This window comes from Colias philodice, chromosome 6, assembly GCF_061535455.1.
Source record: "Colias philodice isolate Cphi_HAF_F1 chromosome 6, ilColPhil1 Martin Lab GWU primary, whole genome shotgun sequence".
NCBI lineage: Eukaryota > Metazoa > Arthropoda > Insecta > Lepidoptera > Pieridae > Colias > Colias philodice.
The window spans coordinates 3391429-3416759 of record NC_143091.1 but is presented as its reverse complement, the minus strand read 5'-3'; the positions used below and the strand labels follow the sequence as shown (position 1 = coordinate 3416759).

The 25331-nt window shown below is 30.9% G+C and overlaps 3 protein-coding genes across 3 annotated transcripts; 2 read left to right on the top strand and 1 right to left on the bottom strand.

The window, feature by feature from the left end:
- Positions 1–729: 729 nt before the first annotated feature.
- On the bottom strand, positions 730–7114 carry LOC149487572 (uncharacterized). The gene is made up of 3 exons (XM_089696060.1): positions 6188–7114; positions 5729–5897; positions 730–1788 (listed from the first exon to the last, which is right to left on the bottom strand). Exons 1-3 carry the CDS (start codon positions 6577–6579, stop codon positions 1624–1626), a joined length of 726 nt encoding a protein of 241 aa, XP_089552186.1. The 5' UTR covers positions 6580–7114; the 3' UTR covers positions 730–1623.
- Positions 7115–13005: 5891 nt separating this feature from the next.
- On the top strand, positions 13006–21436 carry LOC149487571 (uncharacterized). The gene is made up of 9 exons (XM_089695861.1): positions 13006–13132; positions 15894–15975; positions 16345–16402; positions 17075–17090; positions 17182–17419; positions 19061–19088; positions 19365–19374; positions 19565–19588; positions 20928–21436. The coding sequence occupies exons 2-9, from the start codon at positions 15927–15929 to the stop codon at positions 21159–21161; spliced, it is 657 nt and encodes a 218-aa protein (XP_089551987.1). The 5' UTR covers positions 13006–13132; positions 15894–15926; the 3' UTR covers positions 21162–21436.
- A 1264-nt stretch (positions 21437–22700) lies between these two features.
- On the top strand, positions 22701–23981 carry LOC149487570 (uncharacterized). Its single transcript, XM_089695860.1, has 4 exons — positions 22701–22833; positions 22918–22960; positions 23113–23359; positions 23785–23981. The coding sequence occupies exons 1-4, from the start codon at positions 22782–22784 to the stop codon at positions 23887–23889; spliced, it is 447 nt and encodes a 148-aa protein (XP_089551986.1). The 5' UTR covers positions 22701–22781; the 3' UTR covers positions 23890–23981.
- Positions 23982–25331: the final 1350 nt, after the last annotated feature.

Below are 25331 nucleotides of genomic sequence, written 5' to 3'. Positions count from 1 at the left end.
AAGATTAAACGAGATCATTTCACAAATACAACTCTACAAATCTTATAATAATACTTCTAGATAAAAATCTTTAATACTTAAATTAAACACTCGTTGGCTGCTGAATTTTCTTTCATTAGGGCACGCTTACACTAAAGTGATACACAATTTATTGCATAGTGTAGAATTTTTTTGTCGTGAGAATCTCAATTCATAATGTTATCATCCGTAATGTCGTTTATAAATAATGCACAAACAATAACGGTCCTAAAAAGGAGCCTTGGAGTACTCCGATAAATGATAATATTCTTTAGAATTCTGAAATTTTGAATCAACTCCCGAGAAGTAGATACTAAGATACGAATTTCTCAAAACTACAACCAACAATTCTTTTTAGAAAGTAAGTAACGACTTGTTCGGAAAAACTTGTTCGGAAAGATTCTCTAAATTTTTTCATGAGCAGATGGTGATTCACCATGGCAAAAGCCTTACTAAAATCGGTGTAGATTATATTGTCATCGTTACTACCACTGCTGATTTTTGTTATGACTTTGGTTCAAACAAGTTCGTAAAGGCTAAATATTTTTTTGTGGTTCTCAGACTTTTAGTACTTATACCTACCCGTCTGTATATATGTAGCCTTAAGTGTAAAAAGTATACAAATGACTCAAAAGTGATCGCGGTTGTCGATCACAACATAATAGGTTCATAATTTATAATATTCAATAAAATACAAAACATTTTCGGATATTCTTTTTATTATGTTTATTCTAAACTACATTTTTTATTTAATAAATAAATTTTCAGTCATCACACACAACAAGTAGGTAAACAAATTCATTGTTTTGTATTAAAAATCATGCTCTCGTTCTTCAACTAGATATTGAACTTTGAAGTAAAGAAAATATACAAGAATTATTTAATTGTATATTTTCTAAACTTACTTATAAGTTATAGCTAAACGTGAATGAATATAGTTTCTTATTGGATAATTAATACAATTTTTACGAAAAAACAGATAAGTCATCTAATGCAAAAACAGTTATTTTTACAAAGATTATTTACTTACTGAATTTCATTCGCTGAACTTACATTAAAAAAAGAAGTTGAAATATATTTTATGTTCGTTGCACGCTACGAACTTGACTTGATGAATTTCTATACAAATATTCTGAGTATTATAAATATTTACTTGGTATATCGTTGTGCATATCATCACAGGAAAATGTTACATTGTCCCATATAATATTACAGTTAATGACGTCATAGCATTCAAATAAATTGCAACCTTGTTGGGACAGTTTGCGTCTAGACTTATTGTTTTGGAAAACAAAAGAAAGCGTTGCTTATGCATTTTTTCTAGCATATATTTTGGCCACTGTACTATTTTTTTGGGTAATGCTAAGATGACGGTAGGAATAAGGAATTGCAATTCGTTTTAGCATCGATTAGCACTAGATTAGCAGTTTCGCATTCCATATCATTTTATACGAGCTCTAATTTAACTATAGTCTTTGTTCCAAATGCAATTGAAATAAATATTTTTGGCTAAATCTGTAGAATTGTGTGGCTTGCTTAGCTATTTATTATACCTTTAAATTATGTTACTTTATCAATAAATTCTTCTATAGGATTGTTATGAAACTAATTAGATACTAATACAGCGAAGAAATCGTCTCTGTTTCTTTTCGGGCCGGGTTTCGTTTTGAATGCAGCAGCGCTGGCTCCTCGTCCACCAATAAAGTCTTGGAAGGTGAGGAGGGGTGGCCCTCGCTGTCGGATGTCGAAGAGACCTTCACCGAAGGTAGGCTGGAATTAGATATAAAAATGTTAGTGGATAGTGTTATAATAAAACAAATTCTTGTGTTGTGGTCACACGGTTATATATTATATTATACCTGGCTTTGCATTGACGAATAGTAAATCGTCAATGATATTAGGCTCTATGGAGAGTCAGCGTGCATTATGGCATAGATTTGATTTTTAATGCTTTCATATAAATTATCGATCTTTGTATATTTAATGAGAGATTAAATTATTTTTCGAACATTCAGAAGTCAGTTTAATTGATTGTTATTAAGAAAATCAACTTAATAGTTAGGGAGCCAGGTGCAAATTGGGTTCATTATTTCCTCTCAAGAGATAATTCGTCAGAAGCATCAGAGTATAGTATTATAAAGCCTCGTGAACGTCAGCTGGCGCTCGGTTGGGGGGGTGAGCGGTTGTAGCCTCCCACGCACGTAGGAAAAAAAAATACATTCATTCATTTCCTCTCAGCTAAAAATTTGTCAAATTGTAGCTAACCCAATATCTCAACGAAAAAAAATAATCAGCTGGTTACAGCATGGTGTATTATACGTCAGCTGGTGGCTCGAACATGAAAAAAAAAATATTATTTTCCGTGATTTCCTCTCAAACAAAAATTTACCTGATGATAGCTTATATGTAACTGTGGATAAATATATAAGTCAGCTGGCTGTATCTTGGTGGAAAAACCGTCAGCTGATACTTTGAAACTTATTACATAGGAGTTAGACAGAAGCATCTATTGCCAATTTATATGCATCAGCTGACTAGATTTTCCTCAACTTATTGCTAGCTGATTCTTTTATTTATCGCATCAATATATTTTTAACACTCTCACTCACAAATTTTCATCTGAGAGGAAATGACGATATCTTTAATTATTCGACATTACACTTCAATATAAGAGTTGAGTTGAAATAAACATTCAGTATCAATATTTTTGAAACGAATAAGTATGTAATCAAATAATTTTATATATTTAAATAATTAAATAATCAATTAGCAATAAATGAACTAGTTACTCGATAAAAAAAACAATATAATAAACTCTGCTCTTTTACGCATATCCAATTGGTTCACTGCTAATAATTTATTATTAAATGCAAAAAAAAAAAACAAATTGTGTAGAATTTATCCTTCCAAATGTAAAAAAGGTGAAAAGGGATATTATTTTAAACGGGGAGGTATTATACCCTGTGGATTCCACTGTTTTTCTTGTGATTGGTTTGACACTAGATGAGAAGCTACAATGGGGGGCCCATGTTGCCACCACCGCTGCTAAGCTTAGTTCAGCTGCATATGCAGTTCGAAGAATAAGGCATCTCACCGATGAAGACACGGCTAGATTGGTTTATTTTAGCTACTTTCATAGCATTATGTCGTATGGAATTCTGCTATGGGGCAGGGCTGCAGATATAGAAACTATATTTATATTACAGAAAAGAGCCATACGCTCTATATATTATAATTTACGTGCTAGGGGCTCACTAAGAGATCTCTTTAAGAATACTGGTATCCTCACTGTACCATCACAGTATATATTTAATAATATTTTATATGTACACAAAAACGCAGACTTACACACAAGAGTAGGAGATAAGACACCGTTATGGCACAAGGAACAGAAATAAAATTGAAATGCCATTTTACCGGTTAGCTAAAGTTAAAAATTAATTTATGGGCCAAGGTATACTTTTTTACAACAGAATTCCTCATAGTATTAAAGAGTTTAGTAGTGCTAAATTTAAAAATTATGTAAAAAACGTATGAGTTCAGAGATCCTATTACAGCATTAAGGAATATATGGAAGATAAAAACCCATGGAGGGTTGTCAGAGCGAAAACGAATAAATCTCATTATAATTTTTTATCAAGTTTATATAATAAATATTATTTATCGAGTAACTAGTTCATTTATTGCTAATTGATTATTTAATTATTTAAATATATAAAATTATTTGATTACATACTTATTCGTTTCAAAAATATTGATACTGAATGTTTATTTCAACTCAACTCTTATATTGAAGCGTAATGTCGAATAATTAAACTCAAACTCAAACTCAAACATTTATTTATTCAATTAGACTTCTTCCAGAAGCACTTTTGAATCGTCATTACATTCTTTAAATTTACCACCGATTCGGAAAGCAGTATCTATGGAGAAGAACCGGCAAGAAACTCCATAAAGATATCGTCATTTCCTCTCAGATGAAAATTTGTGAGTGAGAGTGTTAAAAATATATTGATGCGATAAATAAAAGAATCAGCTAGCAATAAGTTGAGGAAAATCTAGTCAGCTGATGCATATAAATTGGCAATAGATGCTTCTGTCTAACTCCTATGTAATAAGTTTCAAAGTATCAGCTGACGGTTTTTCCACCAAGATACAGCCAGCTGACTTATATATTTATCCACAGTTACATATAAGCTATCATCAGGTAAATTTTTGTTTGAGAGGAAATCACGGAAAATAATATTTTTTTTTTCATGTTCGAGCCACCAGCTGACGTATAATACACCATGCTGTAACCAGCTGATTATTTTTTTTCGTTGAGATATTGGGTTAGCTACAATTTGACAAATTTTTAGCTGAGAGGAAATGAATGAATGTATTTTTTTTTCCTACGTGCGTGGGAGGCTACAGCCGCTCATCCCCCCAACCGAGCTCCAGCTGACGTTCACGAGGCTTTATAATACTATACTCTGATGCATTTTACTAATTACCGCTTGAGAGGAACTTGGTCATAAAATCTGCTCCTGGCTCCCTAACCATAAGAAGTGAGATTTAGCTATTCAAAACTCTACAATTACTTCGACTGGTACAAACGATGTAGGCTTTGACAATGCACGCGCGTATTTACCATACGAAATGAATTTTATATGATTGTCATATAAAATTCATTATGCAAATCACAATTATTATTGATCACGTCCATAGTTTTTTAAAGAGCAACAAACAATACCTCCTTACACGTACAAAAACTAACCGATTTAGAATATTACTAGGAAGCAGATCCTATTAACCATCTATTTAAGGCAATCTTTATAACTGATTGTTTTCGATGTATACAGCCGCAGTATATTATTTACTAGCGGTCCGCCCCGACTTTGCTCGTGGTAGGTACATGTTTACGTTTTCTGTCCATAAGAACGAAGAATTGGGACAGAATACATACCGGATACCGATACATAGATATTGGAAAAAGAACCTGAGTTTGGTTTTAATTATAGTAAAACAAGTTAAAAAATATATTTTTAGAAAACTAATCATTTAATCCGCCGATATGTTTATACACACATCTGTCATTAGGTACGCAAAAACTACCGCACGGAATTTAATGCAGTCTTCAGTTATTTTGTTACATTTAGCACACGACACTGTCGCAGCAGGTTTATAAAAGTTGACAGATTAAAGCCGGTTGTGATCGACAGAAAGAAAGGTTACTTCCGTGTATTTGTCGTCAGATCCTGATTAACATATAAAGTCCTTGATGTAGGCAAATAAGATAAAACATTGCTGAATGTATCTCATTATGAATGGATTGATGTAGAATTGTATTCGAATATTTTTATACTTCCTCGATATTTTTATATGTAACACACCTACACTTAAATGTAAAAATAGATTTTGAATAAAGATCGCATTATTAATTGCCTGTATATTTTTTTTAGTAGCATGACAATGGAAGTTAGGAAGAGAGTTATTTTCATATTTTATATGGATCATTTTTCTACTAGGTATCTCAGGAACAAAACGCTTTTTGTTAAAAATAAGAGTAACTTATTATTTTTCTTCATTGCCGTAATTGTATCATGCAGCTTTCTTTTATCTCATTTTTTATATAATATGTAAATCAACAAAAAAGCAACATTTTTCTCTGAAAATGTTACAGCGTGATTTAAGATTTATGGGAACTGTAACATTAGTACATGAAACTCACCTCTGACTGGAAGCCATTTAATGAGTTAAAACCAAAAGCAGATGAAGCACTTTGACTACCACCCGCGAAGCCTCCCAGGGAAGCCGCTGAGGATGATGCGCCGGATACTGAAGCGCCTGCGCCGCTGAAGGATGCAGCTTGGCTGCTCGCCTGGCTGCCGCTGAATCCGCTGAAAGTTTAAAATTTTGTATTAGACGTGCTCTTGAATGCATAATATGATATTTATGTTTTTATATTGATTATAAAAATGTAAGAGACCTTATATTTTTTTTAATTATCTAGTTCGGTATACTGATATATTATTTTATAACATCTGACCTATAATTGCTTTCTATAGTAGGTATGTATGCATAAGAAACGTTATGGAGAATATTAATTATACCTAGAGCAATTTCTCTAAGTTTAGTTGATATTAATATCTTTATATTTATCAAAATATAGTTTATCAAAATATTATACCTTCCAAATCCATTAAAAGATGACGATTGGCTGGCTGAATGCGAAGTACTGAAACCTTCATTAAATCCAAATGAAAATGACTGTGAGGCTGAATGACTCAACCCAGCACCACTAGCACTGCTGCTAATACTAGCTGATAGCCCTCCATTCCCTGTCGGCCTCACGTTAAAACCTCCCCCGAACTTCGGTTTCACTTGATTCGCTCTATCACTTATTCCCAATGTAGTGGGATCTCGTTCCAAATGCTCCAGAACCGGTAAAACCGGTGGAGTGATGATAGGCTCCAATTTTCTTTCCCGCCGCTCGTCTGGGAACACGAAACCGTTGGCCGGGGCGGCCCGGGCCAATCCCGCCGCGACCGAGAGGCAGAGGCACGCGCAAATCAGCTTCATGATTGATCCGTGGCTACTATGTTCCGTCCAAGTCGTTTGTAGTATTAATAGGGTCGCACGAGGTCACCGCCGGTGTTGGCATGCGGCTCGTGCCGCAGCCTTCAGAAAACCCACTGCGGCGGATTGTGCCGATGTCCTGGCCACTACTTATCCCCACTTCGTATGTAACACCCACGTCTTGGACTCATTAGCTATCCTTTTACAGCTATGTTGTTGTTCCGAAGATCCGGAAAATGATGATCGGGATTGGGAAACCCGCGTGCTACATTGTGTTGCGCAATATGAGTTTACGTAGTTTTCGTTTTAGCTTATATAAGTGCTGTTTGGATAATGTCCACAATGAGTTGATTTTGTGTTTATGTCTACCTGATTGCATTTGAGTTATTTTGAAGACACGACGCAAATTTTTACCAATGAGCTAAAATTCTTTGCTTAGATCAAATAACTTAAAAATAAACTTATTAAAACTAGTTAAAAATTTCACAATTTTTGTTTCCAAATCACAGTTATTTTGACGTGTGTATTTTCAAACTGAGCACACAGGAATGCAAATGCTGTTAATCTATAAATTAACACCTCTGATTGCCTAAAGCCGAGAAATAACTCGTCTCAAAAACCAGTCCAGAAAATTTATTTGTAGAAATTAAATTCAAAAGATTTGATTAGCATTTGAAACATTTTAGAATCACATGATTCGGTTAAAAGGGTCATGTGATGTCAAACATGTTATTTGTAAGATTTTCCTAGGAGACGCCCTGAGACGCCGTCCAATAATTTTAATTTATAATAATTGTTAAATGGTTCATAATTAATCAACTACGTATATAAAATCAATTGCTGTTAGATTATTACATACTTACTAGAGTCTAGCTTTCCGCCCGCGGCTTCGCCCGCTTGGTAAAAACCTAATAAATTATATTCTAAAACCTTCCTCGAGAATCACTCTAACTATTTAAAAAAACGGCATCAAAATCCGTGCGTAGTTTTAAAGATATAAGGACACAGAAAGCGACTTTGTTTTATACTATGAAGTGAAGTGATGATAATAAAGGAAAATTTGAGAAATATAAATAAATAATAGATACTTAAGTAAAGGAAAATGTTTTTCACAGATGTACGTAGGCGATACGAAGTTCATCGGGCTATCTAGTGTTCAAGTAAAAAGTGTTATTTTAATATACACAAGGTTTTTCATATATAAAGCCTTATTTTTGCATAACACTGATTTGAAGTGATAATCTGATTATACCATACCTACGAGAAGAATTGGCAGGAAACTCGATAACAAAGATAGACTCTTGTTACAAAGTATACAAAGGCAAGAAATAACATTTCCATTTAAATATTATGTAAATTGTACAAAAATAAGTTTCAAACTAAAACATTCATTTATGCAACTGCAGAGATTTTCTAGAAACTCTTTTGCATCATCATAATTCATAAGTACATAAAATATGTATTATTTAGAAAAATAATATAAGATTATTAACTATAAGCCTTATAGATAATAATCTTCATTAGGCTCTTGTATGAATAACATGACCGTTTGTTTTGTTCGACGCTCGATTCGATTCAATATGCGTTTTAGGTCCAATTTCATATTATAAAATTTTAGGTTATGAAGTATGTACGGTTTTTAATCAATATTAAATAAAAATAGAATAGAAATGATAAGTTCTTTGTTTAAACACTATAAAGACAAATAAATATTCAGAAGAATCATCGCGTTTTCAGACCCAATAAAGGATTAGGTAATGAGAATTCAATAATCGTCAATAATCGATCGTAATTAGATCATAAATTGACCTCAATTCTAGTGTCCAGTATTGTAAAAAAGATCTTGAAATTATTCATGTTAGACATTCAAAGCTAGGTCACAATTAAGGTTCTTCTATCACGGCCTGTTTAGTAAAATTCTAATTTTCTGATACTTTCCTTATGAACCTATGTCTACATAAGAAAAATACACAATATAGAATTATGTACTTATCGTGAAGATATCATAACTTTTTTGCGCTCTATGAATAAATTTATACAATAAACAACTTGTTTACTTTTAATAAACATTTCGTGTTCAAATGTTCAAAATATGTAGAGATAGTGCGTCATATTTCGCGTTAATTTGCCCTCAATATTCTGTTATTTTATTTTATATCTAACATTGTTTCGCAAAGTTAGAAAGGTAACTAACAATTTAAATCATGCATCTATATACTCAGAAATGTACGTCATCCATTTTGACTCAAAGTGCGAAGGAAAGTCTCAGAGATTCGATGCCCAACGTCACATCCGTGTATGGCTTGCATATTTATAAATTGAGTCACCAAAGAACTTTCAGTTAAATCCTAGTGAGTTGTTTCAAATTGCAACAGTTTGTGGCATAACATTACAGCATATTACAGTACTTGTTTGAAGCATAAACTCAAAATATTTTAAAGGAACCTAATAGTCCGGGATACATCGCCCATTTTTGCAAGTGATTACTATCAAGCTAATTTTTCGTGAGTAGCTTTATTTTGATGAGATGCCCAATAATTTCATGTACAAAACTCTCGATTGTGGTTCCTACAAATTGCGTAATAAATATTTGAGAACCATCAAATCAAAATATTTTATCCTTGTTTCCTCTGGTAGCTACCACAATCGAGAGTTTTGTATATGAAATTATTGGGCATCTCATCAAAATAAAGCTACTCACGAAAAATTAGCTTGATAGTAATCACTTGCAAAAATGGGCGATGTATCCCGGACCATAATTTATTTGGCTTCTAAATATAACATCACATATGATTAATGCATTCTTTTTATAGCTTATTCTTTGAGTCGCTTCGGACAAAAACCCTAATAAAGGTCATTGGGGACAGAATATGCATCCTTAGCTGTGATTTTATCTCGGGCTGTTGTTAAACAATCATCATTCGACTAAAATAATTTATGTCTTTTTAAATTTGTGTAATCGTCTTACTTATTGTTTTCTTGTGTTTTTCTTTTGGAATTGTTAATGTCTAAATGTTAGTCACTGGAACTTCTAATGTATGGAGGTGGGCGTTGGCACCTGTGCCACAGCTTTTTTAAGCTTTTATAGGTGCCATCGTTCATAAAGTTTTTTGTATCGTTTGTTTTTATTGTTCGAAAGGTAGGTAGGTGTTACGTAGGTTTCACCTGTAAAAAGGCACCAACATAAACAAAAAGTAAAGAATTAAAAAGGTTCACGATATTTTAGTGTTACGTTTTGGATTGGAAATCGGCAATGTCAAACGTATGGATTACTTAAAGAACGTAGGGTTGCCATCAATAAGTAAAGTATAAACAGTATGGTAGGTATATTGGTCGGTGCATTGGTACTAGAACAAGGATGCAATAAATTATGTTAATAATTTCATATAACCATATAGTTTTGTATATGTATAAAATTGTAAGTATTTATTTCACTGTATTTTTTGAGTGTATAATTTTTTTTTTCGAAGTTTGTTTTGTTTATGTATGCTCACTAGCAAGTTAGAAACATAATCAGTATCAGTAAAAAGTGAAATATTCGTTAGCTTTCTTTGTGTAAACAGTGGACAAATACTACAAATAAAAGTCCACAGTGACAACCCTCATTATTAAGTAACAGTCTCGCTTTGATCCGGGGTCGCACGTCTTGTGTCACGGTCGCAGTTACACGTATATGTGACAATGTACTCGTATACACTGTATCAATTACTTATTCACATATTTGAATAACTTTCGCTTTCATTGACCGTTTTGTTCCTGGACAGTTTGTGCTTTCCTAACAGAAGCATCAGTGTATATTATTTAAAGATAAATTGGTCACGTTGTTGAAAATGTGTCGCTACTGGTTATGTAGAAAGATGTTTTGGTAATCCGTTATTAATAAAATTTTTAATTTATTGAATTTTTATAGTTTAAACTAGTTTACTGTATTTATAATAAAATGGGTTTTAGAAGAGTTCATATTTTGAATATATATTGATTATTAAGTTTAATTTGTGTCGCATATGCAACGTTTTAATTGTGTTATGAATAATTAATTAATCAATGTTAATTATATAGGTTATTTACGTAGCCATGATCACATTGAAAGCACAAACACCTTTTTAATTTTTTACAACACAAACAATAGATTTAAAGAATAAACTTAAACATAACCTACTGTTGGGTAATACGTGAACATTAAATTATAATGATCTCCAAAACTTGTAATAAAAGTTTTTCTAATTTAAATTAATTTTAATTTTTAAACAGGTAGATATAAGTTTTCAAACCTGTCCATGTTTACAGAATAAAGACCACAGTTATACATTTTTAACAATATTATTTATACCATCATTAATTTAAAAAATATATTGAGCATCACTGATTAAATTGAACTTCTGAATAACTGCAATAAGTAGGTACCGAGGTACTTTACTAGTTTCTCTTTGTAACTGTTACATTGTAATTACCGGCTGAGGAATAAAGTAGTAAATTCTTTGAATTCCTGAAGTGATAGCATTGAGTCCAAACTTGGTAAGTTGTTGTAGAAGTTGAAATACCTTATAAGTATTTGTACTCTCACATTCCCAATAATTCTTCAGCGTAATGATCTGATTATAATATAAAAGTCCTCTGAGTATACATGGAGGTAATTATTAGATATTATTGATAAATGGGCAGATCATTGATGACTATCATTTATAAATAGGTAATGACCTCTACAAAAGTATCTATTATATTGGGATATTTCGATTTTTTTTAAATAAATTATTTACGTATGTTTTTAAAAGAGAGCTTTGCAATTATTGATATGTGTACTAATTTTTCACCATGAGAGGTCGCAGTTTGAACTCAGACTTGACTTATGAAAAAACACCAACTTATGATATTAATATTTAAATAAAATGAGAAAGCTTGCTATTTCCTTATGATTATAGATAATATATTAATATAAGAAAAGATAAACGAATACAAGCGAATTTAGTTTTTAGTCCTTGATAGGTAGCATTATACATTTTTTAACGGTTCCCGTTTGTATCCTGTGACTTGTGAGGTAGTGGTACTTACTATACCGGACGAACTCGCGATGATAATTTTATGACTCCTTTTCAAAATAAGAGCTGATTACTTATACGCGTTTCGTTGCTTTATATTTAATCAAGGCGTAACTAATTTTCATAGTTAAATGTGAGACTTTTTAATGTTGTACCCCATTTTTTTCAATAAATTTTAGATGGTAGTGTAGGCATTTTTCGAGTGAAGTAAAAATGATAGAGTCAAATTAGGATTTACGAATTGAATATCTAATACCACAGCTAATCAGTAAAAAAAATTCTATATGCAATGGTAAAAAAACCACTCTTTTTGAGGTCGGTTAAAATGCAACCAACTGTATAATATAATTTATATCACATACATATATATTAATTATTACTAATACATATACCAAATCTTAATATATATAAATCTCGTGTCACAATGTTTGTCCTCAATGGACTCCTAAACCACACTGTATAATAAAATTCGCACACCATGTGCAGTTCGATCCAACTTGAGAGATAGGATAGTTTAAACATGTAGGTACCACGGGCGAAGCCGGGGCGGACCGCTAGTATTAAGATATAGATTGTTATAGTTGAAAGTAAAACCGTATTAATGTAGGTATATGTATGAATTACGACCAAGATATAAAAGCATTCTAATAAAAACAAATTTAACATTTACTTTTCAGCTGAACAAATAATGATACAATATTGATCGTTTGGTTTAAACCATTTTATTATGAGTTTTATACAAAGAAAGAATATGCGAATCTTGGAAAATTTTATAAGCGACTCCACTGCTCTACGTATATTTAAATAAAAATTACGAACTTATTTTTCAGGTATTGAATCGTGATAATTAAAATATATCTTGACAAAAAGGTTGTTATCCTATGGATATACGTTAGTGACTATGGTTAGTGATTAGAAAAAATTTAATGATCTAAGGAAAAAATGGATAGACCTTTATTATTTTTCTCTCAACTTTGATTAATTGATTTGTGTAGGCATTTTTATTTTTAGCAAACACATATTTATGTATCGAATGACCTTCGTCCTTATATAAAATCTGTGTCTTGTAAAATAAGTATAACTACTTACCGTACATCTTAAAAAAGATAATATACAATAGGTTTATGAATATTTGATGAGCTCTATATATTTTCATTATTTTGCATTGCTTATATTATCATCACTACATAGTAGGTATAAAAAAGTCGTTAAAACAAAGTCGCTTTATCTGTCCCTATGTCCCTTTTTATGCTTTAATCTTTAAAACTACGCAACGGATTTTGAAGCGGTTTTTTTAATAGATAAAGTGATTCAAGAGGAAGGTTTTAGTATATAATTTATTAGGTTTTAGACAAAGCGGGCGAAGTCGCGGGCGGTATGCTAGTATTATATTATAATATCTGAAATCTATTTCATAAAACCTTTTTACGATTCCCGAGTCACGGTTTACTCACTTTGTTTTGTGATCTTTATACAGTTGGACGTTTTCCTCGTCCGTTTTATATTTTGTTTAAAAACTGGTAAGTTATTACTATTTTCCTCTATGTAATAGGTAGGTACCTAGATAATTAATATGTGGATGCAATTGTTAATAACCCGCGTGTGTCTTGTAATACCATTTTGTTTACAAGAACTTTACTGGATTTGTTACATTACTTAATGTAAAGATTACTCAGTTTATGTACTGATAAAATTTATAAACAAACAATTTGCAAGTCAAGTACAAAGCATACATAGACTCTATAGGTCCTATAGGGGGCAACGTATTATTTAATTACTTCGTCTTGAACCTGAATTACTCACATGTATTTAGTTAACTAAATATATTTTGCATGTAGTACTCTGACGATAAGGTCCTTATTTTATTTTATCACTAATTGAGATTAAATAAAGTAATTCATCCAGTAGGTATTTGATTAAAATCACAATGCGATATATTATGCCAAATATTATTTTTGTTAAAAGTTATTTAAACGTTCTGCTTTCTTCATATTTCTCTTCTTATAGCTCTTCAATCAGATAAATATTAGGTTCTTAGTTTTTAAGATCGATAAAGATTCTTCAACAATTATTGAAACAACAATTTGGAAGTTGGAAATAAAGTTCATTCATTCACAACAACAATTATTATGACGTAGGTATTTAAAAAAGGCGTGGATGAAATGTTTATAATTTATATTCATAGTCGCTATCAAAATAATATGTTAATTTTATTTGTTCACTTCATGCGTCATAAAAAGCTTTCCTACTATTTGGTATAAGCTCTCTTTTAGTGTCAAATGTTTATACAAAACCGAAACATTAAAAAAGCTCAAAGATTAAAAAAGCTAACAATATTTTTTGTTCTTAATACGTCTTTCTTAACTTCATTTGTGTGTTCACTTCATGCGTCATAAAAAGCTTTCCTACCTACTACATATTTGGTATAAGCTCTCTTTTAGTTTCAAACGTTTGTACAAAACCGAAACATTAAAAAAGCTCAAAGATTAAAAAAGCTAACAATATTTTTTGTTCTTAACACATATTTATGTATTAATTAATTTCACTTGTGTGTTTGTGTGTATTTAAACTCGATTCTGACCCACTTTAAACCGACAGACTTAATTCAAACTTTGTACACTATCAAGGATGGGTGACAATACTACAATTCCATGAGTTTATCTTATCTATCAATAATAACATTTTTTTAAAATAAACGTTATTTAGAATAAGTTTTTTAAACTATATTTATTTATGAACGGTGTAAATGTGAAGTCATTCTTCGTATGAGCGCATTCCTAAATGTAGATATCTGTAAAACATTTATTAAATTAATTAGACAATTAAATTTGATTGACCAGTTGTAATTGATTCCTCTTAGGTTAATCACCATAAAATTAAATAATAATTGCTTTAAGATCCTCATGATTTCCTATGTATCTCATACACTTACTTTGAAAACATGTATTTTATTTTTGTAAACATCATCGTTTATATGTTGAAATAAAAAGGCACGATGTAGCTGAGGTAATCAAATAATTTTTTTCCGACTATTCTCTGAAAAAAGAAAGGAGAAATGATTTTCCCAATTTAATTCGAAATCGATGACTGTTTAAAATCAGCTTTTCTATTTGAGTTTAATTTTCTGTAATTCCCTGGTCTAATATGGTAGCGAGACTTAATCTTAAAATCGCATCTTCTACAAGTCGATAAGAACATTTCACAAAGGGTTAAGACAAAAACTAAAATTGAAGAGGTAAATGCAGTACATAAAAACAAAACTATAAATCGAACCCAACCCGCAAATAAATGCAATGCCTACAAAATATTTTCATTGTTTGAAAAATAAAAATCCTCTGACCTATTACAATAACAGGTTCCCATAAAAAACCCACGCCATGTCCTCCTTGCGTATACTTTATTAATCTTCTTGTTATGTAGATTGCCTCGGATGCGCATTTCTTGACGTAGTTATTTTTATAATATAAAATATCATATTTTCCTTAATAATAACACTATTCGCCTATAGGTAGTAGTTTTTTTTGTAAGTGCTTCAATTACATAATAGGTAGATATTTAATTTTCGTTATCGATCGTAATTGATTTTGAATATAAAACGAGAACTATGTTATTACATAGTCGAGACATTATAAAATGAATCTGAAAGTTATGGGATAAGATGCAGGAGGACGCAGGCATCTTGTAGGTGAATGACATAAGTGTCACAATTACTAATTGCACTGCATACTTGCATAGTGTATACCACTTTAACGACGTTGTTAATTTATTCATACTTAAAATACTCTTATTTTAAAATCTCACATGATTTGTTCTATAAAGAAAAGACTTAAAATTATGATATTTTAGACCGTTGTCACATCACGCTCATCAAAAGCTCCTCGTGCATTCACACTTTTAATGTTCAGATCCATTTGTAGTTATTATAAAATAATTTTCTTATCTTAAATTTTATTTCCCTTCTATGCAATTATGTTACTGTTTTCATTTTCATATAACATCTCTTTTAAATTATTATTGATCCAAGTACACATTGCGGACAATGCACAATGTACAAGCTTGAGCGTTGTTTACAAGTATTTTCTAGAGCCAAATTCATGCCAATTCCGAAAAATACAACAACAATTCCATTACCCTTTATTTCATCAAAAAATTTCCATTGTTGCTATACATTTTTCAAACGTGTTTTCACTGTTTCCTCGAACAATTAGTTACACTGTTTGTTCAGGTTTTACTTTAAATAACAGTCGATACTTAAACAGATATTATTTTATATATTTTCAGTATACGATAAGCTGTCCAAATCGAAGAGTCAATATGGGGTTCCAATATATCTTATGTTTTTTAACGATTGCATCAGTGCATGGTAAGTTTTATCATTTATTGAATGTTTTGTATTGTCTATAATAAAGTTTATTTTAATAGTGAGTTAGAAAGTTTATGTTGGTGAAAATATTTAAGTAGGTATGTGGCTTTTAACACGTTGCATTTATCTACTTGCGTGTTGGTTTAATGCTCTGAGACTTGCGTCTTCATGAAGCGTGACTGTGCTTCTATTTTTCCACTATTTAATTCTTTCTTCGTATAGCAATGTTTAATGATACTCCTTATATGCTTCTTTTTTTAATTTCTAGTATGATTGCTGATCTAGATAGATCTATGAAACAAAAAAATAATTGAATCAATTTTAACACCAGTCACGAATAGGGCTAATCGATTTTGTTCTTATTTTCAGCTTTTTCGAGTGCATATTCAAATAACCAATACCAAGATAACCTTGCCAACTATGCAAGGTGAGATTTTATTGCCTTAATAATTTACTACAAACATAATAAGGAAAATGTAGCAAATATTATGATCTTACAATCTTATATCTATAAATTACGAGTGCGATGATTCCCATTTTATCAAATGGTTTTTTATCCAGAAATAAAAAACTCTGTTATTATTAAATGGTTAATCTCTCGTTTAGAATACATATTGTAATAACGATACATTATATTGTTAATAGGATATACGTTATTTATTGTATGTACTCATGTAATATGGTCCTCATTTTTTTATGAAATTTTATTAAAGAAGGAAGGAAGGAATTATAAAATATTATAAAAATACGCAACGTATTGGGGACCTGTTAGTCGTTTTTTGGAATGTCGGTTAAAAAAAAAATATTATGGATTCTTATTTATTAGTTTTCCTTGTACACAATCATCCTCATAATGCTCTTAAATCTTATAATAAGCTGTTATTGGGTAAAACCATATAGAAGTCAGTTTTTTTTATTTTTGACCGTAATTCGTTATGCCTAAATTACGAAAATGGAATATTACTTAAAACAGGTTATTTTATTTGATACTGCATATTTAACATACCTACACCTTATTTTTTATCTCAGTTTAGTTTCACAGAGCTTTCATAAATCCCTTACATAAATTAATAATATAATCTTTATGTTTCAGAATCAGAAATCAGGCATTCCAGGTAAGGCATATTCCGAACCTTTTCACTTCAGTATTACATTTCACTATAAATATAAATCAATGCTTCTAATACATATTTCTTTGTTTTTCAGCGTCCGCAAATGCCTCAAATAGTGATGCCGAATATCCCCCCTCTAATTTTCCCTAACTTCCCAGCACCTCCATTTTCCCCACAAGACCTGATTAATCAGGTTGGACAAGGATCGAATTTTAATGGAGCAGCTATATCTTCCTCTAGTTCTTTAAAACGAGATCAATATGGTAATATTGTACAAGGTGGTGGAACCAAAGTTGTTACCAATGATAACGGAATCGTTGAGGAATATAATTGTAAGTTTTTGTTATTATACTACGAATAAAGATACCTAAAACATACTGTGATGACGTTATTAAGCGACATCTTTTATAATCATCGTTAAATTTTAAACTGAACAAACATTTAATGTAAATATTTGTATTTAAAAAAACCTTTTGTATTTTTTTTGTAAATTTAAGTTAACCAAATGAATGTTACAGTCCACCAATGAACTAACACTATATATTAGTTGTTGAATTCAAACTGTTTGAATTGAAACTACTTTACACTACTTTGACAATTATTAACCGACTTCAAAAAAAAAGGAGGAGGTTATCAATTCGGCCGGTATATATATATATATTTTTTATGTATGTATTGCACCGATTACTCCGAGGTTTCTGAACCGATTTACGTGATTCTTTATTGTTTGAAGCGGAATGGTGTCGAATTGGTCCCTTAAAAATTATTCGGATAGGCCCAGTAGTTTTTATTTTATGAGCATTTTTGTCTGATCTCGATGACTTAATTGAAATGTAGCAAGTAACTTTGATTCACTTCCCGGTAACCGATTGAGCTGAAATTGTGTATACGTATATATAAATTGGATAGCGATGAAACATTATCATGACATAGAGCTGATTTGATGATGGAATCGGAAGGTGGCCATAGGAACTCAGTAATATATTGACTCAACTTTATCGAGTTTGGGCTCGTTTGATTCTTGTTGAAAAAAATACACTAAAAAGTATTAAATAAAAATAACTACGTTAAAAACAACCGACTTCAAAAACGGAACGGGCTTACTACTAAGCCGACTTCAAACCTATTTAATAAATAGCACATCTAAATAATATAATATTAATAATATCAAATCTTTTTTATTTCTTACTTTTCCGTTTTTGAAGGTTGTTTTTAACGTAGTTATTTTTTTTACTCCATCATCTGCTTCATCAGTGAAAAACATTTTGAAAATGACACGATTGGAATCTTAATACTTAGATGGATTTGATATTTTTGGTTTCATGGCATTCAAATGCTTTTAAAATCTACGTATATTGAATCTACGTATTAATAAATGTATATTAATAAGTAGATTCTCAATATTCTACTTGGTACATATTACAATATACAATCAGAAATCTCTACAAGACTATTTACAGATATTTCAACAGTTCGTTTATGATATTTTTGTTGCAAAAATAAATGAAATTGTAATTACGAGTTTCTATAAGAGAAAACAATAATTAGACTTAAATTATTAAAGACTAGATTTCCGCCTGCGGCTTTGCCCGCGTTTTCAAAGGAAAACCCGCATAGTTCCCATTCCCGTGGGATTTCCGGGATAAAACCTATCCTATGTGTAAATCCAAGTTACCCTCTTTAAGTGTGCTAAATTTCATTGTAATCGTTTCAGTAGTTTATGCGTGAAAACCATACATACATACATACAAACCTTTCCTCTTTATAGTATTAAGTATAGATATAGAACTTAGCCAGCATCCGCCAACCCGCACTTGGCCAGCGTGGTGGATTATGGCCTGTACCCTCATAGGAGGCCCGTGTCCCAGCAGTGGGAACGTATATGGGCTGATGATGATTGATTGATTGATAGAACTTAGAAGTATAGATGAAATTTACTTAATAATATTTAATTATACATATTTCCGTTTCAGATGGCGATGCTCCCAGTACAAATTTTATGTAAGTATACATTTATCATCCACGTTTTTTCATGTAAAATATTCAATAGAACCTTTTTGCATCTTTATACTATGAAATAAGCGTATTTTTTGTATACTAAGATTAAAGGTATTATTGCTTATAGCTACAGATCACTTAATAGTTACTACGTTACCTAAATTCTATACAGTAAGAACAACAATAGAATAATGAAGGTCCCCGAATGGAAAAAGACAAAAATGAACCATTTTATTATTTCTAGCATAAAATATATTAATATTTTTTTCTTTGTTCCAGGTACTCATCGGTAAGCAAAAAATAATTTTGTCGAAGAAAATAATTTCAACTGATTTCTTAAAGAAAATATTGTAAAATTTAACAGTTAATATTTTATTCGTAAACAATAGAGGCTATTAACAGTATTCAATGGTTTTAACTTATAATACCTATATTAAAAAGTGTATGAATAAAGATTTTTAAATTATATTTCTTTTCAGTTTTCTCAACCTCGAATTCAAAAGGTAAGAAGTGCTATGATTGATTATTTTGCATGATAGAATAATATGGGATAAAATTATATGCTAATATAGTTGAATGGTTTGATACTGGTATTAATAGTTAATTAGAATTTTAAAGTTCCGATTTCTCTTCTCCTTTCTATGCAAATACTGGAATATAATATGTAGTCAGCATGTGATGTATGACTATAAAAACTCATTAAATAATATATCCGGGAATGCTTGCGCTTTAAGACACAGAGAAACTGATAATTAATATTTATAAAGTATTATTTTAAAATATAATTTATTAGATAATTTACTTTAAAATACTCGGATGTTATTGTGATCTGAAAATTTTCTGGGTAAATGTAATGCTTGTACTGAATTTTAATATTTAATAATTAACACACAAGAATTATTTTTAAATCAAGTTTTCATCATCTCTTATAATTGCGGATGGCAGAAATGTAAAAATTATCATACTTATAGATAATCACTAGATTGCCGCAATAAATATTAATTTTATTATAATCCTCATGTAATGTACTCATTATACAGGGTGTCCCACTGTTGGTATACTAAGCTCAAAGAATTTTATAGTTTTGCATACGCTGAGTACGTAAAAAATAATTTAAAAATTCCAGACGCATTTTTTTTTCAAATAGATGAATTCTTAAAACTCTATGTGTACACCCATAAGAAGCGAGCCGCCCAATTTTGCCACCAGCACGTGAGCTATCGTTTAAGATTATGTTTTCATAGATAAAATGCTCATATTAGAGAAGCGGTATATGCCGGCTGCGCGAAGCTAGAGAAGAAAACATGGATTTTCAGGAAAAATTTAGCAAAAAATTTTGGACGTAATTTTTTTTAAAAGTATTTTTTACGTGATCAGTGTATGCAAAACTACAAGTTCCTTCGCGCTTAGTATACCAATAGCGGGACACCCTGTATATATGTATGGGATGCTATGAATTAACTGAAGTTTTCGAAATTACCCAATATTAAAAATTAGGTACCTACTATGATGCCAATTATATTTTTAACTTATATCTGCAATCACCATTAAGAGGGAAAATAAAAAATGGAAGTACCTAAAATATCTGTATTATTATTTTTATGTTAATATATAATGTCATAAAGTAATAGATATAAGATACATGTGCTATTAGTAGGAAATATTTTGAAGAAGGTTATTAGGTACTTACTAATTAATCTAAATTCCATGTTTTATTTTTCTTTTTGAACTTTTTAACACTTACCATAAAACATGAACTTGGTAAATTAAGCTCAATTCTAGCTTTGTATTACATTTCCTCTACAGAACTGTGTGCGTAATTTTACCATTCCTCTATTCCAGCCGTTCATACCGATACATCCTATCAAGCCAGTAGACCCAGTAGTGATCTCAGGGTACAGTCCTGGCCAGAACGAACAGTTCAAGGGAAGCTCCATCATAACGTCATACCATGCTAGCAACATCAACGGTGCTAAAACCGGCGGCGGTATCGCCACCATCGTTGCTAATGACAACGGAAAAGTCCAGAAGGAAACATACAAATTCGGAGACTTGAATGATGATTATGACCAATAAATTTAATATAATATAAGTAATATATTATGTAATTTATAATATTGAGTGATTATGTTAGCTCTCTGTGTGTCAAATTTTGTTTCCTAAGGGCCGATTTTTCAATGCTTGGATAAAACTTATCCGTCCAATAAAGTATTACACGATAATATTAAAATGTCACGTAAACTGTCAAATACGGGCAATTAGAATAAGTTTTTAAAATGGTAGTTTTATACATTATTCGACGAATAAGTTTTAACCAAGGATTGAAAAATCAGCCCTAAATTGTATTTTTTTTATTTTTGTAATAAAGGCGTTGTAGTTTGTTACGTGTGCATTTATTTTATTTGATTACAGTAAATCCCAGTACAAAATATAAATATATAACATTCAAATAACCTCAAGCAGGTTTCATTGATTAATTTTAAACCAAGAAATATTTATGATAGAGCATACGAATTTGTGATCGTATCTTTTATCTCAGAAAGAGAAAAAATCTAACATGAAAGTATGTACTGTATGTGAAGAGTGTAGTATAGCATGCCTATTATTATCAAAACTACTAAAATTATAACTGTAGCTATAGCTATTTATTCTAATGATAAAAATCACTATTTTTATAGTGCGATTTATAAGGCCGATCCATGACCGATATTCATACTACTATTAAAAGCAACATTAGAGCTATATTTATCTATATTTAAATGTAATTAAGAATGAAATTAAAATAGATACAAAACTGCTATATGTATAGATAACTAGCTAATTGCTCCGCGGTTTTACTAGAATTGATTCGTTCCTTCCTCGATAAATGGGCCAGCTAACACTGAAATAATTTTTCAAATCAGATCCCTACTCCGTGAGATTTGCTCGTTGAACTAAAAAGTATAAGATCTTATGTAGCACCTACAAGTTTAATCATAGCAAAATCATTGTTGGTAAATACGACTATATACAAATTGATTTTTCAATTTATCTGCGCATGTCGATAACATCACCACTGCTCGAAGCGGTGAAGGAAAACATCGTAAGGACACTGAGGTGTCAAACAATCATAGTTTCCAGGAGTATATCATCATGATAATAAAAAATAAATAAAAATCATTTATTGAACAATTTGTGGGTTCGGTACAAACATATCACGTTTGGACCCCAAACTAGGACAGCCTGTATTTTGGGGTCCACCTTCCTTAATGACACAGCATAATATTAACTTAAATAATGATTTAGGTAATTTAGCTATTTTTTTTATGATGATATACAAGTTACATTCTCTGATATTAAACAGTTTTGTAATCATCGACATACTAACAGTATTCTGTATTCTAAGGAATTATTATAAAAAATAAACTTTCAGTTTTTAAAACTAATTCGCTAATGAGTAGTGTATTCCTTTAAAATTTAATGAAAAATAGACTTAATGTTCGCAATAACTACAAGGATAGCGAAAACAATGGCAAATCTTTAAAAATTATGAACACCAATATATCAGAAATAGTCACAGAATATTTCAGTCCAAGGTTACTTGTTCATAAGGATATATAAATTACGGCAATTTTTGCAAAGATCATCATAGTTCTGAAATTCATCGCTTCGGATATACCTTCCTCATTTTTGGTTCAGCAAAGAATTAGTATCAAAATGAAAACCATAACGATATTTCTCTTATGCCTTACATTAACTTATGCCACAGGTGAGTTTCTGTTTTTCATTTAATTGAAATACACTGTTGTCACGTGGTTGTCACAATACAAATATTGACTTTTCTATTTTTCAGTTATTAAAAGAGAAGCTCGCGAGGAAGGTCGGGAAGATCGCAGGTTCGTAAATAAGTACAATGTAAAATTATTACAATTCAAGAAAACTAACGCTAGTAAAACTTCATAAATTTAATTCTATTATTTCTGCTATAATAAAAGTATTCTTATATGAGTACATTAATGGGTGAATAAACAATAAACTTGTATTACAGAGATGAGGGCGCTGAACCAGAGAGTAAGGAATCGGAAAGCAATGAAGATGAAAGTAGTGAAGAAGACCGTTATAATGAAGAAAATGAAGATGATGAAAACAAAGATAAAGATGAAGAAGTAAATGGTGAAGAAGGTCATAAAGAAGGGAGTGAAGAGAATTATAATGGTGAAGAACAATCAGGAGAAGGTAGGAAAAAGAAAGACGGAGAGGATAAGGCTGAGGGCGAGGGTGAGAAAAAAGACAAAGTGAGTAAACATATAATTTTTCTTGGCTCTTATTCATTTGTTTCTTATAAGGTCTTTTCATTGTTTTCAATATTTGTACACAGTAAATATCACAGTATAAACCTTTATACATTGAATGACAATAATTTAAAAAAACATTGAAAACAAACAAATGCGTACGACAAGCATACAACCAACCATACGACCGATTCAATATATATATATTAGTTAATTGTGTCAAAGTTAGTTTTAACCGACTTCTTATATTGCCTATTGGTATCAGTGCAGGACACCGGACAGATTTGTATATTAGATTCTATGTTGATAGGTTCTAGGTGCCTTCTTAGTTCGAAACTCCCACCCACTTTTTAAACATTCTAAATGGAAGATTTTTGAATAGATGTTTCAAGAATCTGTTAATTAATTTTTTATTAATCAACTTCCAGGATTCAAGTGACAGTTCATCAGTTTACATCGTTCCTGTTCCTGTGGAAATATATGAAACTGATGTGGTTCCAGTAGCAACATATGATATTTATGAGTATAAATAAGAAAATGAATGATTTATAGATAATGTTTCATGTTATTATATTTATTTGAATAAAAAGCTACTAAATGATCATTAATTATCTGTAGTAGGTACTATGTGAATAATAAAGTTTACCTATCCATAAAAGTTTTTTTTTATTCTCTATTAAAGTCCAGTACCAGAAAGTAATTTAGGTTCTTAAGATAAAATAAGATACTTTTTTTTACAAGTGATCTCTATTAATTCAGTATAGGCAATTTTAAAGGCAAAATCATTATTTATGCATTTTATACCTATTTGTCTAATAGTTAAAAGATAAAATATAAGATGTGATACTTGGAATTCATATAATATTTATACTATAGAGATAAAAAAATAAATTTGATAATTACTACTCGTTCTGAAATTGATATAATAGACCGTACCTATGCTTTAAAAAATATCGTGGTCTCTTGGCTTGACTTGTGGTCAGGTATGGAAAAGCTTTTAACAATATAATATGAGCTTCGCTATGCCGAAAACTCCTATCTTCAACCACCTTCTCTGTCAAGGGGGGCTACCAGGGTGAACCTTCCGTTCACCCACGCGTTCGCGATAAGAAAGAGCTTCTAGAGACACCACACAAAGAAAAAAAAACTTCAACCAGGGACCACCTACACAAAATTCATCATACCATCCTCTAAATATAATTAATTCGTGTATACAAACAAATACACATGCTTTAATATTAGTAAGGGTAGTAAGGACCACAACGTCAAAGAAATAAGAAAATAATCAATAACTACATAAGTGTTTTATTTCTGTTCTGCATAAATGCATATTATAAGATGTTTGTTTAATAATTACAGTACAATATTATGTTTATATTTATATTTTCTTTTCCTCAATTAACATGAAGTCATATTTTTGCATAATTTACACAATCACTACATAGTATAAAACAAAGTCGCATTCTCTGTCCCTATTTCCCTATGTCCCTATGTCCCTATGTCCCTTTGTACGCTTAGATCTTTGACTCTACGCAACGGATTTTGATGCGGTCTTTTTTAATAGATAGAGTGATTCAAGAGGAAGGTTTATATGTATAATAACATCCATTAAATAGTGGAGAAGTACCGTTATTTTTGAGGTTTCTAATGTGATGTCGTAAATAATTACATTTCTTCCGCTTACATTGCAAACGCAGGCTGAACCCTACGAGTTTTATCAAAATAATGTACTAAGTATTGTACACATTGAAAAGGTCTACAGAAAAGTCCGCGATGGCATATGTCTATCTCTTATGGATAACCCACAATAACTTTTTTGTCATTTACTTTTTACGACAAATAATGGCTAATTTTCGAAGCGATTTTAACCAATACAGTATTAATCCTTAACGAATAAAATACCTTGAATACATTGTTCATTTAATATAGATCTATATGGCCCTTTACACCGTATGATTTAAGTGAATATTTTCGA

Bases quoted from the DNA above. Each gene is read 5' to 3' on its own strand.
- LOC149487572 (XM_089696060.1), bottom strand. From the start codon at position 6,579: ATGAAGCTGATTTGCGCGTGCCTCTGCCTCTCGGTCGCGGCGGGATTG. The intron at 5,898-6,187 runs GTATAATATTTT...TTAAACTTTCAG, and splicing joins TCTTTTAATGGATTTGGAAG to CGGATTCAGCGGCAGCCAGG. The intron at 1,789-5,728 runs GTGAGTTTCATG...ATCTAATTCCAG, and splicing joins TAAATGGCTTCCAGTCAGAG to CCTACCTTCGGTGAAGGTCT.
- LOC149487570 (XM_089695860.1), top strand. From the start codon at position 22,782: ATGAAAACCATAACGATATTTCTCTTATGCCTTACATTAACTTATGCC. The intron at 22,834-22,917 runs GTGAGTTTCTGT...TCTATTTTTCAG, and splicing joins TACATTAACTTATGCCACAG to TTATTAAAAGAGAAGCTCGC. The intron at 22,961-23,112 runs GTTCGTAAATAA...CTTGTATTACAG, and splicing joins GAAGGTCGGGAAGATCGCAG to AGATGAGGGCGCTGAACCAG.
- LOC149487571 (XM_089695861.1), top strand. From the start codon at position 15,927: ATGGGGTTCCAATATATCTTATGTTTTTTAACGATTGCATCAGTGCAT. The intron at 15,976-16,344 runs GTAAGTTTTATC...TCTTATTTTCAG, and splicing joins AACGATTGCATCAGTGCATG to CTTTTTCGAGTGCATATTCA. The intron at 17,420-19,060 runs GTAAGTTTTTGT...TTTCCGTTTCAG, and splicing joins AATCGTTGAGGAATATAATT to ATGGCGATGCTCCCAGTACA.